The sequence below is a fragment of the Eucalyptus grandis genome, chromosome 5 (assembly GCF_016545825.1).
Source record: "Eucalyptus grandis isolate ANBG69807.140 chromosome 5, ASM1654582v1, whole genome shotgun sequence".
In the NCBI taxonomy this organism is placed as follows: Eukaryota; Viridiplantae; Streptophyta; class Magnoliopsida; order Myrtales; family Myrtaceae; genus Eucalyptus; species Eucalyptus grandis.
In genome coordinates this window covers 40,738,049-40,756,588 of record NC_052616.1, presented here as the reverse complement: position 1 = coordinate 40,756,588, position 18,540 = coordinate 40,738,049, and the positions used below count along the sequence as shown (strand labels likewise).

The window sequence follows — 18,540 nt, the reverse complement described above, 5'->3', positions numbered from 1 at the left end:
TTTGTGGGGGAGAGGGAGGATGGGGAGGAGGGAGGGAAGAGTCCCTCATCCCGCTGCAAGTCTTGCTTTGGTCATGGGGTTGGGTTTGGTTTGTTTCGTTTTCTTTTTCGTACGTCGTTTTTGTTTTTGTTTTTTTCCTTTTTATGCCCTTTTCTAGAGGACAGACGAATCAATTTATATATTTTTAAATTAATTTTCTTTTCGGACAACTTTTTTTTTCCTTCCTTTTTGTAACTCATAAGCTTATAATGGGGACACTAAAATTGGAAATTGGGTTGTGCCAAGAAGATTCACAATATGTATCAATTCAAATGCGCGTTAGGTAAGAGATTGGAAAAGCTATGAACAAAAAGGACAATTGGACATTTCAAATCGCTCACTCAGCTGCCATCTTTGAATTGTGAAAGACGGAAGTTGCTCGGAAATTGTGTCGTTTGCCGACTCTTAGCAGAAAATGTCCATGAAAAGCTAATTCTTTAAAAAGTACCCAAAAAAATTACATCTTGCATGTTATTAATTTGGATTGTTTCTTCTTAAAAAAATATCACCAAAAATATGTTTAGGGGTCCCTTTGGGGAAATTTAGATTTTTCTGCATTATATTTATATTATTCTTCGAGTATTGTGTTCCATTTAAATTAAATTATCATTTTAGGGAGCTTAGCAAGTTACATCCACATATTTATATATCCTTTGATAAATTAGTTTATTTTAGAAAACTTTCATGGACTTTCCATTTACCACTCTCAGGGTCATGTCGCGATGCTTATTAACGAGGCCTTATTTTATTTTATCGGATGCGGCTCGGATTTTATTTTACTCGCACTTTTTTTTTTTCACTCGCACTTTTGTTATTTTCGCCTGAGGGTTTCTCTGTCGGAGCATAAAAAGTAGACTGAATAGCCACCACTGAATTTCGTATGTATTACGCTTGACTTAAGACATCTATTCCTACAACATTCTCTAGTCGAATGGTCTTTGGATAGCACTAACCAAAACCGAATTTTCTCCAGTCGAGTCTACGTCAACTCCAAAACAACTGTTTTTTTTTTTTTTTGGGTCGAACCTTATGGTAGACATCACTTTTGACAAACTCACAATATGCAAGTCCTTCTAAATGGATATCGAATATTCAGAAAACTACAGTATTATTCCTTGGTATTCCCAATATTTCATTTTCATTCCCCGGCTATGTTTTTTTTTTTTATTTGATGGGCACAAACAAATCGAGATTATAGTTTTGTTTTACTTCCTTAACTCTAGGTTTTTCAAATACTGATTTCAAATATAGGTGATATTTTTTAAATGGATTTATGATTAGATTTCTTTTACTCAAACAGTAAATTTTCGCGTTTATTAGCTAATCTTTTCCTAGATCAAACATACTTTATCTTTTACTCTGTTGTATTTTTTACTGTCGCCCTTTGACTTTCTTTAATCTTGACTAATTATTTTTCTGACCCCCAAAAATAAAGTAATTATTGCATTCATCTAAAAATATTGGCACGTACGTTGGCCTACATATTTTTCATAACTTTCTAAAATTTAATTAGTACTTCAAGCTTTGGTGGGAAAGCATAAAAGAAGTTCTTACTTTTATAAGGCCAAACAAAAGGCCTTGATCTCTTGCTTGTTTCTAATCTTCATTTAGGATTCTTATGGTTTGATTTGGAAGAAAGGTTGCCACTATGAATTCGATGCAAAAATTGGGATTATTTTTTTTCGTTTCACGCTTTTGCATGTGAAGCTATATATCATATGGGCCTAATGGTTCAACTCTCTTCGTTTTCATGGTATTAGTTTGAAAATGGAGCAAGGAACTTGTTTTCGCTTCATGAAGTATTGCCAAAATGTCCCCCTACTTTTAAATTTTTTTAAAGAATTAGCTTTTCATGGACATTTTCTGCTAAGAGTCGGCAAACGAGCTATTTAGACAATTTCTGAGCGACTTCCGTCTTTCACAATTCAAAGATGGCAGCTCAGTGAGCGATTTGAAATGTCCAATCTTCCTTTTTGTTCATAGCTTTTCCAATCTTTTATCTAACGTGCATTTGAATTGATACACATTGTGAATCTTCTTGGAACAACCCAATTTCCAATTTTAGCATCCCCATTATAAGCGCATGAGTTACAAAAAAGGAAGGAAAAAAAATTATTCTTTTAGAGGGGCCTTTTAGAACTAGGGATAAATATATTAGAAGTTCTAAAACTTATCATAAAAGTGCGATTGAGTTCTAAAACTTTCAAGAAGTGCAATTAAGTCCTAAAACTTATCATAAAAGTGCGATTGAGTTCTAAACTTTTCCAAAAATATAATTGAGTCTAAATCTTTTAAAAAGTACAATGAAATCCTAAAATTTGTTATGAAAGTGAAATTGAGTTCTATAACTAAAAAGTGTTATCAATGGAAATACTTGATTTGACTAATTTGATTACATTTTTTGAAAGTTTTAAGATTTCATTGCACTTTTATAAGATTTAATTGTATTTTTTTGAAAGTTTTAGTGCTAAATTGTACTTTTTTGATAAGTTTTAGGATTTCTAATGCACTTATGCCTTAGAATTACAATCGTGAAAGGGTTTGGAGTGGGTGTACCATGTCTTCGGAGATATAGATAGAACGGACATTTGTGTGTTCTATAAGAACTAAAGAGAAATTGCTATAGGTGTTTTAGAATGATATGTTTGATTAAATGCATAACCCAACTCTGTTTGATGAACTTAACCGTCTCTCAAACACATTTCATCCGGATTTCCCAATTCATTTTCCAAGCGAATTCATGTCCAAAGCAGATTTCACGCATCAAATCTTAGGTAGAGCACACCCATTTGTGTTAATTATTAGCGAGGGAGCGATGAAGCAAACTTCCTTTGTTGTAGAAATGATTGTGCGGGATGACAAGTCTTGAGGGAAACTTCTTGTCGCTTCAAGTTGCTCAGACCCATGCTTAAACTCTAACCTCATGAGATGCGCGTTGGTCTCTCGAATATGGCAGTTCTTTCTTCTTTGCCACAGCTTTAGCAAGTGATCCTCAACATGAAAAATCATCAAATAACGACAAGCAAATATTTCCCGACCTCAGGCGGTAACTTGTTCCAAATTCCCAACTAAGCAAGATCAAGCAAAACGGCTGGTGTACTCAAATTTTAGCTTAACCAAATCACCAAAACACTTCACAACGAGGGTTTTGGAATCAGGGATTATATCGTCCCTACTCAATTTTCTACTATATTTGCCAATGTTCACCTATGGTTTCCATGGTCTCCATGGAATCAAGGTGACTTCCCTAGGAAGTTTTGCTCCTCTCGAGCTCATCCCGTCCACCAAAACACTCAGCATGCAAATCCACAGTTAATGATAGACCAAAATCCTATTCAATCTCCTTATCCAGCTTATTCTGCCTAAGTGCACCAGACTTATAATCCCTAAATAAAGCCGAGGAAGACACCAACAGATGATTATTATCATGTGTAGCAATTCCTTCGAGGCATGTCATTAAACAGTCACCGTGCATTATCCATTTGGCCGCAATGGATCAATAGCTAAGAATAACTTCCTGACACCTCGAAGATATAACAGAGTCAATGTCAGAATGAGTGATTTCGACTTCGTTTAGGAAGATCCCAGTTGTACCGGTCGCACGTGGAGCGAATCATGGATCAGTTCCTGCTGTTGAGCTTGAGAGTGCGGCAGGGATGAAGCGACAGGAGCTTCGTGTATGGAGGTTGTGGTTGCGGAGAAGAAGACGGCTCCATAGAAAGGAAGATGGCGAAGCAAGAGAGAGAGAGCGACGGAGAGAGAGTTTGGCGGGCCGAGCCCAACTTGAGCTACAGTGATCGGGCTTTATGCATGGGCTGGATTAGGGACCCGATGGGCTGGGTGCTTTATTTATTATCTTTTATTATATCTATATTTAAATTTTAACAAAACTCTAATATTCAATTTGCCGGTAAAAATTCAGATGCCAACACAGTTACTCTTTTTTTTTTTTAAATTATATTCCAGCAAATTTGCTCTTCAGCGGTCATAAATTACTGCATTTGTATCATTCTCGTACCCTTTAATTTGCTAGTAATCATTCAATTTAAAAGAAATTACTAGTAACGACACTTTAGATACCTTTACTTTGAAAAGCCATTTATTTTCCTGTCGAAAGGCAACGACAAATCAACATTCACAAAAATCCAACATTTTCCATCTCTATACTAATTTTTCACCTTTTCGGTGAAACACATATAAAATCGGGTGAGGTCTATATAGGCCGAGATCGAAAGAGGAACCGCGTGGCTAGACTTGCCTATGTGCACTTCGAGCTCAGGAGGGTCTAGCGGGCTGTGATACTTAAGGATCGCAATTGTCTTTTATGGCTAGCGATGGAGGGATGAGATTTGAGTAATTATGGTCACTTCACCTTTGACACTAGAAGTGGGTGATTAGTGATGTTGCTTTCTTTTAACTCAGGAATGCAATGGGTTACCTATCTATTTACTGCTCGTTTGTCAAGTATTGAAATGACTTTTATTTAGGACAAGCAATCGGATGAAGCTCATCCAGTAAAATGTCTCGGATACATCAAGTTGCTTGGACCCCATGCTTTTGTCCATGGCCTTACCCGTAACCCTAGCATTACCTTACCCGTAATCCTAGCATTAAGCTAGAAGATGCGGCACATATTGAATATCAAAAGGGCACCCCAAAAAATGACAAGTTTCTAGTAAGTCAGCAAAATAACTCGCTACTAATACTGTCGGCTAACATTAAATAATGATAGCCTGCTGATATGATTATATTGAGATTGATTTCGATTTGTGGAAGTGCGCGAAAACTAACAAGCATGTTGTGCATGAAAATAGGCTCAGGCCACTTCCACTCTCCTTGTACCCAGAGCTAATTCGCCATGAGTCACGATTCTTTGCACTCCTGACAACGTTTGTAGCTTTGTTATTGACTCACAAGATGTATTGCAGCATGAGTTTGTGCTAGTTTTGTAAAGTGGTAACGAAAAAAGTGAAGAATTTGATAGACGGTGAAAACCTTGTTAGAAAAACAATTCTGCGGATACAAAAAAGACAAAAAAGAAGTGTACATTGTTGAAAGCACTTCAGAAGTTTTCATAATAGCGACACAAACATGTGAAGCAATCTAAGATAAACTACATAGCGAAGATGTCAGCAGATACCGTGATTGATTGACCGGACTTGGTCGAATTAATGCAGGAAATGTAAACTGCATGGAAGGACGACACGCTGAATTATGACGAACCCTCGTTACCCAAAAGCTAGTACACATGAATAATTACAACCGGATCATATATTATGGTGTCTAACTTGAAAGCTACCTCCTGGGCAATAGCTAGTGAAAATAACAAGGGTTGAATATCGGGGAAGCTGAAAATTCTTGAGATTGAACCTGAGAGAATGGCCGCCTCATCATAGTAACAGGCGAGACTCGAATTTCAAATGTTTCCATTGCTTGTACATGCTGACTGTCTCTTCCAACCAATCATCTCTTAAATTTGGGCAGTCGGAAATAGTTAGTGAGCACCCGTCTGATAATTTCCAATTGAGTATATTTGGGAAACTTCTTAGTGATATGCAACCTACAAATTCCAAATATTTGAGAGTCTCTAATTCATCCAGGCCCTTAAGTGCCAGAAGCTCTTCGCATCCTCGAATTACCAAGGACTCTATCTTTTTTAAATCCGATAGATCATCTAGACTTTCAATCTTAGGACACTTGTCTATTTCCAAATGTTTCAAGGACTCCACTGAACCAAGACCTTGGATCATAGTGAGATTTGCGCAATCGCTCAGCCTCAATAGCTTCAACCTCTTCAAACTCAAAAGACCCGCAAATCCCTCGAGGCGTGTTAACCCTTCCACTTCAAATTCTATCAACTGTTCAAGCCCATCGAGTTGAACTTCCTTCCAGAAACAGTGACTAATGTACAAATGTGTCAATTTTCTCAGGTTGCAACGAAATGATGAGCTGGCCATTGATTCATGGTATTGGGCAAACAATGTTGACAGAGACGGTGGAAGGTATGTGAGGGATTGTCGGCATGGACCATCTTGGGAGTAAAGACAACACCAGTTCTCATCATGACCACCATATCTAAGATTCACCAATCCAGTGAGGTTTGAGAGATCCGGGATCCATCGCAACGAACTTGATCTGAGGCTTAGACTTATCAAGCTTGTGGGGAAGCTCAGGCAATAGTTCGAGTTTGTTGCTAACGTCATAAAAAATATATATATAATTAATTAAATTAAATTTAAAACTAAACTTATTTAAAACATTTAAAAATAAAATAAAAATCTTTAAAAAAAAAAAACTAAAAGTGGATGTGGGGCTTTAATTTAGTTTGCCCTTAGCAATCTGTTTGTACTCCTCGACCGGAATTGTTTTTCCCAATGGTTATCTCCCCTCTGTGCATGACATTTCTCAATCCCTAAGCAAGAGAAACGAACTGAGCAAATTTGTTATTGAAGACTCTGAATGAATCTACAAGTAGTGATAAATACAAACTTCACAAAGATGTGTTGTACTTTTACAGATACTATATGTATCCTTGAATAATATCAAAATATTTGTTCAATCATTCATCGTACATAATTTAACACATTTTGCCCATTATCCATTGGACAATCTATATCGTCCCCATTTCATTCAGGGATTGGTTTTCACATTTGGAATCACATCTAAAACTATAAGATGAAATCTGGAGCATTGGAAATGCAAGGTACATCAACAACTCCACATAATAAGCAAATGATATCATAAGGTCAATGTGCCTTATACGCCCTCACCAAGTTAGAGAAAACAATGTTCTAGCAATAAAGGATGTCCTAATTTCCACTGTACAATCACCTGAAATGATTACTTTTTGCATTTTTTTAAAAAGGTTTGGGTACTAATGAAATAAACCATATGAGACTGTGGAGGTTATAAATCTTATAGGGTAGAAGTGACATAACATTTGTATTTGAGTGTGCATCATGAAAATGTCAAAATACGCACAATTTCGATGCAACTTATTTTACCAAATTATCAATGGCAATTCAAAGGATTTGCACACTAAGCCAAGCAAATTCTACCCCGCATCTATTGTCAATTATCATCAATCATTTTGGTTGGCTAGCTCAAAATGTACTTGGGCAATACATACCTGGACGACATAAGGGATCATCTTTAATAAAATGTTTCAAAATTATTCATTTTTCGCGAAATAAATAGAGCCTAAATAAAACTAATTAAATTTTATTACTAAAATCTAACTACCTAATCAAGACCTATTTTTCTAACCAATTTCCATATTTTAAAAATATTTATTCATTTATTAATTTTTTAATTTATGGGAGAGGGGGACAGGCTGATCTGTGTGTGGAGTCAAACTTGGACTCCAAGGACGCGGGCCGAACTCTTGGGTTTAGTCCACACGTAAATAATCGGATTTCATAACAACAACTCTTCCATTTTAACCATAAAAAGCCCATTACCATACTTTTTTTCCTTCATTTTCTACTTCCCTATTGTTATTTCTATTTATTTATTTTTTACTTACAATCGTCTTCTTCGCAAGACCAAGAACTCCTCAAAACACAAATGGAGATTTGCAATCTAAAATATTAAAGAATGAACGAAAAAACACTTCCGCCGTTAATCCATATACGTTTTCCACCACCGTCAACCTTCGGCCACCATTGTTCGTTGCACTTTTTACCCCAAAACCACAGCTTGCCATGACAAGCAGGAGATGAAAATGTGCAGTGAAACCACCACAAGGAAACCGACTCAAAACGCTTTCGGAGAATCCATAAACGTGACCTCAACTCCGACTGCTTTCTCGTTGATATTCAACATTTAACGCCATTGTTTCATGGAACACAAAACAGAGCAAGGCAGTGATTCAGAAACAAGTTTGAGCATCATAAAATAGCTAAAATCATATTTCCGTGACTTAAAATCGAGTAACACCATTTAATCCAGGTCAATATACTTTCAGGTTAGCCAAAAACGAAGCTAGCTTGCACCAATTTTCATAGACATTTCATCGAACTTCTACCAGATGGTGGCTATCTCAAACTCCGACTCACAATCTTAACTCAAATCAGACCAATATAAGCAGTCAACTCATACCTAATGGATTGCGATCTTTGTAAAATATAATGTCTCAGCTATTCTTTTCAAAACAGAACACTGAAAGGGATTATGTCTGACCTAAATAAAAAGAGGTCCTGATCGTAATTGCAAATCGTAGCAACAAAAGGAAGCTCCAGTTGAGATTTATGTTGGCTATGAAGCTTGGACTGTAGCTCCTTGCATTTCACGGTCGGGAAAACAGAGAGGAACAGAGCAATGAATTTGCAGATCTAGAATGTAGGAAAATGGCAGAGACCAGGACTAATCAACATTAATATAATGATTTCGAAGCTCAAGAATGTCGACACAAGCCTAAGTCAGCGAAATAGGCGACCATGGTTACAACTTCAGCTCTTCAAGTCACCGCTCGCCTGCGCACATTTTCATTTGTGTCGCCCCTTGACGTCCGAGAAAGCCCAAGTCGATGGGTTTCAGCTAGTTGTTATGATGAATGGAATGGCTGAACAGTTTCAGATGTGTATCGAAATTTGAAAACCGATCCCTGAATAGACTAGGGACGGTATAGATTGTCCAATGCACAATGGGGAAAATGTGTTGAATTGTGCATAATGCTGTGTGAAGTTTGAATTTAGCATTACTTGTGGATTCATTCAGAGCCTTTAAAACCAGATTTGCCCAATTTGTTTCTCTTGATTTAATCAACACGTAGAGTGGAGATATCAATTGGGCAAAACAAACTGGTTAAGGAATATAAACAGATTGCGGTTGGCTAACAGCATAGAAGCCCTCTTAAAATTATCTATAGCAAGAGCTCGCAGTAGTAGGATTGTAGTACAGGTTCTTCTATAGCAAGAGCTCGTAATTGTAGGATTGTAATACAAGTTCTTCTAAACGATTATTTATGATGTTGTGATTATGGTCACGGAATACGATTCTATGACATTCTTCTATCGTTCGTTCTTATGTCGCACAAGTTTGGGTCGAAGCTGTTCACCAACCAACGACAAAATTCCCCTACGTTTTGGGGAATTTTGTCATATAACCGAGCAGTTAATCTCATCAACCACATCTTACCATATGAACTCCCTACGTTTTGGGGAATGATGAACATATAATTGACATTATGAAGAATGCACCATTATTAAAGGTACGCCTTACTATATTCTGACAAAAATGCTACATAGAAAAAGTTATTAAGTCGATACTGCTGATGGAAGTGATATTGAGCTTGTTTTTGCTGACATATCGCAAGTGAAATATTTTTTTGGAAAGAAAGCGAAGATATAAATCGAAACTCAATTGGCATTAAATAAGAATCTACTCCTAAATTTTGCATCCATTAGATATACTCAATGTGTAGATTCAACGAAAAATATGTTGGATGTAATATTCACCGCCTTACATTAGCGATTGAGATCAAATTTAAGGATATAGTATGTGGATATGTTATAAGAGGTACACATGATGTCGTTGATATTTTCTTCTCTTTGCTGAACTTTAAAATATCTCATTAATTGGATTTTAAATTTTGGCCTTAGAAAAACTGGACAATTAAATGGATTAAAAAAAATTCTACCAATCTGAAAAAAAAGTACATGCCTTTCCGGGCTTTGACAACATTGTTGGAAACGCTACAAAAAAATTCATAATAACAATAAAAACGTGACGACGCAATTACAGAAAAAAAAAAAGTCACTAAATTCTTGAAATCTTTGTTATTCAATAGTGAGAAACTAACCCAAGGCACTAAAAAATCCCAGTCTCACACTCCTCTATTTCTTTTCCTTCTTTTGCCCCTGACTTTCCGTTCCTTGTACATGCTGACTGTGCCACCAAATGATTCTGCTTCTAAATTTGGGCAGCCGGTAATATTTAGAAAGCACTCGTCTAGTACTTTCGAATTGAATACGTTAAGGAAACTTTTCAATGATCTGCAATTGACAAAGAACAATGTTGTGAGAGTCTCTAGTTCATCCAAGCCCTTAACTGCTTGAAGAACTTCACAACTGGAAATCTTCAAGAACTGCAGCTTTTTCAAATTCGATAGATCATCTAAACTTCCAATTTTAGGACAGATGATTATATTCAATTGCTCCAACGAGTCCAATGAACCAAGACCTTGGATGGCAGTAAGATTTTGACACTTGTGCAGCGTCAACCGCTTCAACCTCTTCAAATTCGAAAGACCAGAAAATCCCTCAAGGTCTGAGTTATACATGTCAAATTCAACCAACTGTTCAAGCCTATTGAGTTGAACTTCCTTCCAACTACAGGAAAGAATCTTCAAACTTGCCAATTTTCTCAAGTTGCAACAAAATGACAAACTAGTTGTCGATCGATGAAATAGCAGTGACAATGTTGAAACACATGGTGGAAGGACCCCAAGGAACAGTTGGCATTGATCATCTTGGAATAAGAAAGGATTCCGGAACTTATCACAATCATCATAGCTAAAATCCTCCAATTTAGTTAGGTTTGAGAGATTCAGGAGCTGCCGCAATGAATGTGATCCTAAGCTTAGGCTTATCAAACTTGTGGGAAGCTCCGGTAATACTTTGAGTTTGCTACGATTCCCTAAACTCAATTTCTGTAGGCGAGGAAGTAGTTTGATCGTCCGTGGAACATTTTTAATAGGGGTGAATTGCAATTGCAACACTCTCAAAAGTGATAATTGCCAAATGTCCTCAGGAATTTCCCACCTTAGATTCAAGCAACAACTGGCATGTAGCTCTTCTAGCTCTTTTAGAGCAACAATGCTCCGTCGTAGCTTTTTTATCGGAGTATCCGAAATCCTGATGATTTTTAATCTACTTAGGTCTCCAATAGATTTGGGTAACTGTAGACATTTTGTGGTTGAAACATCCAACTCAAGTAGAGATTCCAAGTTACCAATCGAGAACGGAAGTTCCCTTATGTTAGTACACGATAGAAAGAGAGACTTAAGTTCTCGTAAATTCCCAATAGAATTGGGAAGTTCATCGATTTTTGTCCATTCCGGTTTAAGAACGGACAAGCGGTTTTGGTTACCGATGGAGTCGGGTAATCTTGTGATGGCCGTATGCGAGAGATCTAACTCTACTAGCGATGTCACTCTCGCAAATGATTTGGGTAGCTTCCTCAACTTTTCGCAACGGCCTAAATACAAGTACTTGAGCTTATGTAACCCTCCGATTCCTTTGGGCAGCTCCCTAAGATTTTCGCACCCATGCGCATTGAAGTAAATCAAGCACTTAAGCTTTTTGAGGGAACCATCAACTTCAGTTAGTTTTTTACAATCCTCAAGGTTCAATCTCTCTAAACTCAAATAATCGGAGAAGTTTGGAGTCCTGGTCATGTTGCTACAATGTGAGATATCCAAAACTTTAAGCTTTTTAGCAACCTGTTACAGTAGCAAAATGAGAGTAAAGGGAAAATTCCATACGAATTTAGAGTTAATAAATGGTTGCGCTAGAACCTAGATGTAATTGGGTTGACTCATTTTCCTCATTTAACTCGCATAGATCCGTTTAGTACTAACACCTAGCCAACCTGATCCACATATATCCACCTATTTATCAATTCAGTGCAATTTAATTTAGTGGCCTTGATTACGAGATCAACTTAGTTTTACTTGTGGAATGGCCTTGATTAAATCCATTCATGAGCGATTTTATTTACAGCATGTTATTGCCTATATAGTTATGGGTTAGTCAATTTTAGTTAAAAACATAAAAATTGCGTGAGACAATTCAATGGAGATAAACAAATATAGTGACGATGGTACCTTGAATTGACTCCATCCAGCCCATTCCTCTGTGATTGAACTATAGCTCGGTTTAAGAACTACAAGATTGCTTGGATGGAAATTGATGGCCAAGAACTCTCGAGAGACCCATGTGCAGGTCATGTATCTTAACTCTGAAAAATGATTCTCAAAGTCTCCACTGAAATTCCCCCCCACTAACATGAGGAACCTTATGTTTGGAAGCCTTGAAAACTCTTTGCTTGTATAAACTCGTGTTTCCCATAAGCAGATTGCTTCAATGTGCTTCTTTCTCTGCCATTCAATGGTAAAGTAGCATCAGTGTAAATGAAAAATGTCTTCATTCTCTCCCCCTCTTTTAAGAAAGGGCTCTTAATTAATAAATGAACTATTGAGAAAAACATAGAATTCGATGGTCAGACATATGCTTTTACCTCTTTCGTTCCTATGATATTATCGGCCGTCTCAGGATCCCATAACCTGCTTTGCTTTCTTGGATCGGTTGGTCTCGTATCTCCATGAACAATTTTCCTTCCGAGATCTCTCAGTTGGTCGTGCATCCAGAATTTGTTGTGATCAGTTATCTTTATTAAGGACATACAAACAAGGACTTGAATTGAATGATCCGGCCTAAACCCACAATCCTTCCACATGTAGAGTGCATTTGTCTTGTCCTTGTCCACAAAGAGACATGCGATGTCGAGAAAAATCTGTTGTTGCTCATGATTCAAGGCATTGTAGCTAATCTTCAGCTTGTCCTGGACCTTCTCATGAGGTATTTCTCTCAAATTGTCTAGCACATCATACCATGAGGCTTTGTTTTGACGATAAACCAATGAGCCTATGACTTCAAGAGCCAAAGGAAGTCCTCCGGTCGTAGAAATTATTTGTCTCGAAAGATTGACATAATCATCGGGGAGGAGGATTCCTTCTAAAAGCATGTCGACTGAAAAGCTCTAGTGATCGAACATCATCCAACGGCTTCACTTCGTACTCCAAAATTTTGTTGGATTTTATGATGCTTTTGTTCCTACTTGTCATAATAACTCTGCTTCCTAAGCCGAACGTAATGTGGTTGATGGCTAGTTTCTGGAGTTGCTCCTCATCATCCACATCAAGCAAGACTTTCTTGTTAGAAAGTCGTTGCAAAATCTCTTTGATCCCATCGTCAACATCGTTGAATTTATCTTGAAAGCCCGAACCCAATGTGCTAGACAATAATTTTCTTGCAAATTTATGATGCCAAAGCTGGTCGATGATTCTCGGACATTTCCTAGGAAGCAGCACTGATTGAAAAGGGAATTTAGTTTGTTGAATATTATCTTAGCAAGAGTTGTTTTACCGATTCCACCCATTCCATGGATTAGCACAAAGCGCAAGCCCCCGGAGTCCATGTCCAACAACTTCAGAACGGCCTCCACTGGATCGTCCATTCCAACTAAATGCTCGGTAACGTATTTGTCTTTTGTCTTCAGCTTCATCACAATCTCTTGTAGCACCGATTGAATGAATTTCCAATGCCTGCCACATGAGTGAGTTAACTAAGTTGATATTGTAAAAGATGACCTCAGGACACTCAACATGTGGTTGCAACCAACATGGCTAGTGCCACTTATTTAATAAGCTAGTGCAACCGATGGGAAGACATTTTTATGTGCGTTTAGAACATGATTTCCCAGTGATTTAAACAAATAATCACATACAGAAAATTATGACCTTTTTTTATTTATTTGCTTCCAAAATGGTAACACTTTGACATAGATGGATAGGACACTTGCTCTAGTTCCATGTGAAAATCTATCGATAATGAGAGAGAATGTAACTTTTAAAGATGTGATCCACAATTTACAAACACAAAGATGTATAAAATTAGATCAATCAATGAAAGAATGCCCTCTTGTCTATCATTCAAAGAATAGACTATTAGATGTAGGCATTTTCCCATGTTAAAGGAAGCAAGGCATTGCTAATTGATTCCTAATCCCTTTTTAAGGCAGTCTTGGTAGCTAGGATAACAGCTAAGAAGAAATGTATTGAAAGTTTTCACACTTAAGATAGTTAGAAGCAAAGTACATGAAAAAGCTAACCCACCAAATTGGAGAGCTAAAGTTTCGACCAAAAATAAAAATAAATATTGGATTGCTAAAGTAAAGGGAAGAATTTAAAAAAAAAAAAAAACAAAAACACAAAAATACATCCTTGAATTTATTAACACATCTCCCACCTCTAAACTTACCCCCCCAAAAAAAAAAAAGGAAAAAGAACTAACTGATTGCTTACCCGGTTATTGCTTTATTCGGCTTCGGTGAATGACATAATTGATTCGGTTATCAAAAATAAATTTGAAAACAAACATGGTATTCATTCAATTTCAAACAACTTAAACGAGAATTCATCCAAGTTTGGGCATATAATTAATGAAAGTCCAAAGCAAAAGTTAATGGAGCGCTTCAGGATCCGTGCATACCCTTGCTTTTTCAACTCCCATCCTTTGATTTGGGCTACACTTTTGAGGGCATCCTCCCACTTTTGCCTCGTCTTGCGACCGAACTTCTCTTCATGCTCCTCCAAAGCGCTGACGTACCGTTGAGACTTAAGCTTAACATCGCAAGGCTTAACGTCATAGAAAATCGGCATAATCTCCTTCTCGGACGGTTTGGATTTCTTGCAATCCACCATGTGTGCGAGCTCGCGAAGGCACCACGCGCTCGAAGCATAACCTTTAGAGAAAATAGGTATGTAGATCTTCGACTTTTGGATGGTGGCCGGTAGCTCATCAGCTATTTCTTCACCGACGTGGAGCTCTTCCTCATCGAGGAAAACACGGATGTTTGCTTCTAGCATTCGGTGATAAAGACAATCCGTGAAGGCTTGGCGAGTGTCCGGTCCCCTGAAACTCAAGAAGACGTCATAGTCAATCGCCGACGGCTCACCACCGCTCGTTCCTGCCTCCGAGCCGTTTCCCATGTCCATTCTCACAAGTATTTTTCTTCTGAGGGTTTCCTCTCTCGTAGCACCTGAACAAGAAAGGCTCGTTCACTTTACCACCGCTGAAGTTCGTTTATATTACGCTTCGGACCTCTCTTCCTAGAACTTTCCCCACTGTTTTTCACATAAGAAAAGCAAACCAATTCGAGTCTTCGTCAACTCTAAAATGGCGTAACCATTACGCGTAGCTTTTTGAACCCCGGTGGTCTCTCCCTCTTGTTGACTTGACTTTGGCGAACGCCCGAGATGTAAGCATGGAAGCACGGACACGTTCAGAGGGGTGTCCGTCTGCAACGCCGACTGCAACGCCGAGATGGAGAACCGCAATGCCGCGATGGAGGGCCGGACGCGAGGCTACGAAGGCAAAGGGGGAACGGAGGCGAGGCAGCGGCGAGAGAGGTAGAGACCGAGAAAGGGAGAGGAGAAGGCGATTGCTAGGGTTTTTGCCCTTTGGGCTATTACTTTACTGATTGCGTTTTCAATTTTAGGAAGAAGAGCAAGGAGAGAGACGACGGCTTGGGAAGAAACGAAAGCCTCGTGCAACGTGACTTCAATATTGGGAAGTGACAGGCGCAGCGGTGGGTGGGGTGGGGGAAGGAAACAAGGGTGAAATAAATAGGTGGGACCCATTTAGCCTCAAAAAAATATTAAATGTTAAATAACTTTATTAATACATGATAAGACTACAAAATAAATAAATAAATGGGTTAAAAAGTTATTTCAAAAAATAAAAGCACTCGATATTAAATAATGATAAATTTTGATAATCGTAGAAAAATATAAAATTATTTTAACTCTAATAACTCGTTAGTTATTTATTTCATTGATAATTTTTGTTAAAGTCAAAAAATATCTTTCCAATTTTTTATGAATAAATTTATTAATGTTATTAGTATAGATTTATTATAGGCTCTTTTTATTATTTATTTATTTATTTATGAATTTGATTAAATAATCATGTTTATATAAAAATATTCATTTAATATACAACGTGTTCCAATGTGACAAAATTCTCTTTTCCTGAAATATGATGTGTTGTCGTGTTGTGTCGTATGTCCGTATGTCGGTCTTAAGTCGTTCTCAGTGGAAATAAAATATTAAGGAAATTACAGTACTAGTCCTTGTTTTCTCCATGATTTTATTTTTGGTCCCCAGCTATGCTTTTGTTTTTTTGATTGGCACAAGCAAAAGAGATTACAATTTTATTTTACTTCCTTAAGTCTAGTATATTTTCAAACTTAAGTGATATTTTTGAAATAGATTTTTTATTAGATTTCTTTTACTTGAAGAGGAAATTCTCCCCTTTTATTAGCTAATTTGTTTCCTAGATTTGTTTGGAGAGACTTTCTTTTGTCTTTTTTTTTTGGTAGTGCTCTCATCTTCATTTTCTTTAAACTTAAGCAATTGAAACTTTCACATGAAAACGTTGACATGTGGAAGATTTCTCTATGGAAAGAACGAAGCAATGCCCATTATCAACATTGAAATGCATAAAACATAAATAGATCTATCAAGAGCACGAATGATAATTATTCTATTTTTTTATTTTTTTTTTATTTTTCTGTTTTCGAGAGAATAACTTTGGAATAGAAATCCGTCGATAAGACAATATCATTTTCTACTTTTGGAACAAGTTTTTATTTTATAAATAAGTTTTTAATAGAAATGAAAAGTAAAAATTTTCTACTTTTCTATTTTTAGAATAAAAATTAGGAATAAAATCTTTTCTCATCGCTCGTTCTCGCTACTAGCTAGTCACCCACTCGTCACTTGCCACCTCCCGCTGCTTTCGCTAGTCATGTCGTCCCTCGCTGGCTGTCTCTTCTTTGCTCACTATAGTCGGCCACCCGGAAAAAAAGAAATTTATGTCGTTACCAAACGAATTTTTATTTTAAGAATGAAAATTTTATATTATCATTAAACATGTAAAATTTTTATTTCTAACTAAAAATTGATTTCTAGAATAAAAATTGCACACAACATGAGTCCATAAGCAAGCAAAAAAAAAAAAAAAAAAAAAGGGATCACGATGCAAATCAAGTACTCACAGAGGTAGATTTTCCAAAAGAGTCACTTACATAAAATAAAATAAAAAAATCATTAAAAAATTTAATAAAAAAGTTAAATAAATAAAAATTAAGAAAAAATAAAAGAAAAAGGGCATTGGCTGGCAAAAGTAGCCTGGCATAGTTAAAAGCACAACAACAGAGAGAAGAAAAAGGTGGGCTTGCATGAGAAAGGACAAACTGGCAAAAGCAGTGGAAATGGTGGGGGTATGGGTGCGTTTGGCACCAGCTTTGCCAAGTACCTTTGGGTACCCAAAGCCCATTTGCCCAAATATTGGGTGTTTGGGAAAAAAATTTACACCTGCCTTGAAGAAATGCTTTGGCCTTCCAAAGTGCTGAAAGCCCAAGGCGTCCTAGGCTGCCTTGGGCTTTCGGCATTTTCGGAAGGTCGATGCACTGTTCATCTTCCTCTTCGTCGAATTCTCGGATGTCCAGCAGGCGAGGTGGCGATTTGGCCGGCGAGGTGGTGATGGGTCGGCGACGGGTTGGAGAGAGGCCGGCAACCGCGTCGCCGCACCCGGCGACCGTCACCGACCGGTCGTGCGACCCGGATCCGGGTCGCGTCGGTTGCCTAGGTCATGGCGAGGTCGGTGCCGCGACCTCCGGCGACCCACGACCTCGCCGCGACCCGGATCTCGGTCGCGGAGGTCGCGGCGACCCGGGTGACCCAAGACCTCGCCGCGACCCGGATCCTCCGCGACCTCGTGGTGACCTTCGCGGCGCAGTGGGTTGCACGATGGCGCGGCGAGGGTCGTCGCGACCCTCGCCGGATCGCCTACCCTTCGCCGGCGGTAACCGGCGAAGCCTTGGCCGACGGTCACCGGCGAAGCTTGGCTGGCCAACTTTCCTTTTTTTTTAATAATAAAAGTATTTTGCAAATTTAATTTACCCAAACACTATTTTGCACAAGTATACTTCACAATGGACTTTCACAAATAAAATTACCAAACACGCTTTGCATTTTCAAAAACACCCTTGACTCAAAGGCCTTTACATTTTCTCAAGGACTTTTCCCAAAAGTCTTCCCAAATACACCCTATGTCGAGCACGAGATGTTTGACCGAGTGCAAGATTGAATTGCAATTTTCTTTTCGTCTACCAAATATATCCCAAGAGGACTCCTCCTCACAAGCCATTTAAGGCAAATGAGGAGAGAGTAGTATGGGATAGGATCCCTATTAGGTTACCCGGCCAAACATCCCTAGAAAGGGGGAAAGGCGCCCACACCTCATCCCCGTGAAGCCTTCCCTAGGTAACCAATCCCGGGCGCGGTTCAAGGATAAGACGGTGCTTCTCCATGGAAACATGGAGGAGGTGGCCGGCCGGCTTGCTTGGCAAATTCCGATGGACATGCCAGGGCCATTCTGGTATATTCATTCAGCGATAAAAAAGACGGATCCCCGGATTTTTATTTATTTATTTTATTTTTGGTGGGAGAGAGGGAGGATAGGAAGGAGGGAGGGAAGAGTCCCTCATCCCGCTGCAAGTCTTGCTTTGGTCATGGGGTTGGGTTTGGTTTGTTTCGTTTTCATTTTCGTACGTCGTTTTTAGGAAAGCAACTTATCTTGACAAGTTGCGTCCGCATATTTATATATATCCCTTGACACATTAGTATACCTCAAAAGTCTTGCACAGAGTTCC

At 38.2% G+C, this 18,540-nt stretch overlaps 2 protein-coding genes across 2 annotated transcripts; both read right to left on the bottom strand.

Annotated features, from left to right (window-relative positions):
- Positions 1-9,865: 9,865 nt before the first annotated feature.
- Positions 9,866-12,786, bottom strand: LOC104446957 (disease resistance protein RPV1-like). The gene is made up of 4 exons (XM_039313698.1): positions 12,280-12,786; positions 11,867-12,139; positions 11,115-11,482; positions 9,866-10,370 (listed from the first exon to the last, which is right to left on the bottom strand). Exons 1-4 carry the CDS (start codon positions 12,784-12,786, stop codon positions 9,866-9,868), a joined length of 1,653 nt encoding a protein of 550 aa, XP_039169632.1.
- Positions 12,770-15,341, bottom strand: LOC108959576 (toll/interleukin-1 receptor-like protein). Its single transcript, XM_039312379.1, has 2 exons — positions 14,313-15,341; positions 12,770-13,366 (listed from the first exon to the last, which is right to left on the bottom strand). Exons 1-2 carry the CDS (start codon positions 14,816-14,818, stop codon positions 12,928-12,930), a joined length of 945 nt encoding a protein of 314 aa, XP_039168313.1. The 5' UTR covers positions 14,819-15,341; the 3' UTR covers positions 12,770-12,927.
- Between the last annotated feature and the right edge of the window lie 3,199 nt (positions 15,342-18,540).

Excerpts from the sequence above, each read along its gene's own strand:
- LOC104446957 (XM_039313698.1), bottom strand. The coding sequence starts at position 12,786 with ATGCTTTTAGAAGGAATCCTCCTCCCCGATGATTATGTCAATCTTTCG. Across the intron at positions 12,140-12,279 it reads ATATCATAGGAACGAAAGAG|AGAAAGAAGCACATTGAAGC; the intron begins GTAAAAGCATAT and ends ATTGAATGGCAG. Across the intron at positions 10,371-11,114 it reads ATCGGTAACCAAAACCGCTT|TTGGAAGGAAGTTCAACTCA; the intron begins GTCCGTTCTTAA and ends TCTTTCCTGTAG.
- LOC108959576 (XM_039312379.1), bottom strand. The coding sequence starts at position 14,818 with ATGGACATGGGAAACGGCTCGGAGGCAGGAACGAGCGGTGGTGAGCCG. Across the intron at positions 13,367-14,312 it reads TGGGAGTTGAAAAAGCAAGG|GCATTGGAAATTCATTCAAT; the intron begins GTATGCACGGAT and ends CTCATGTGGCAG.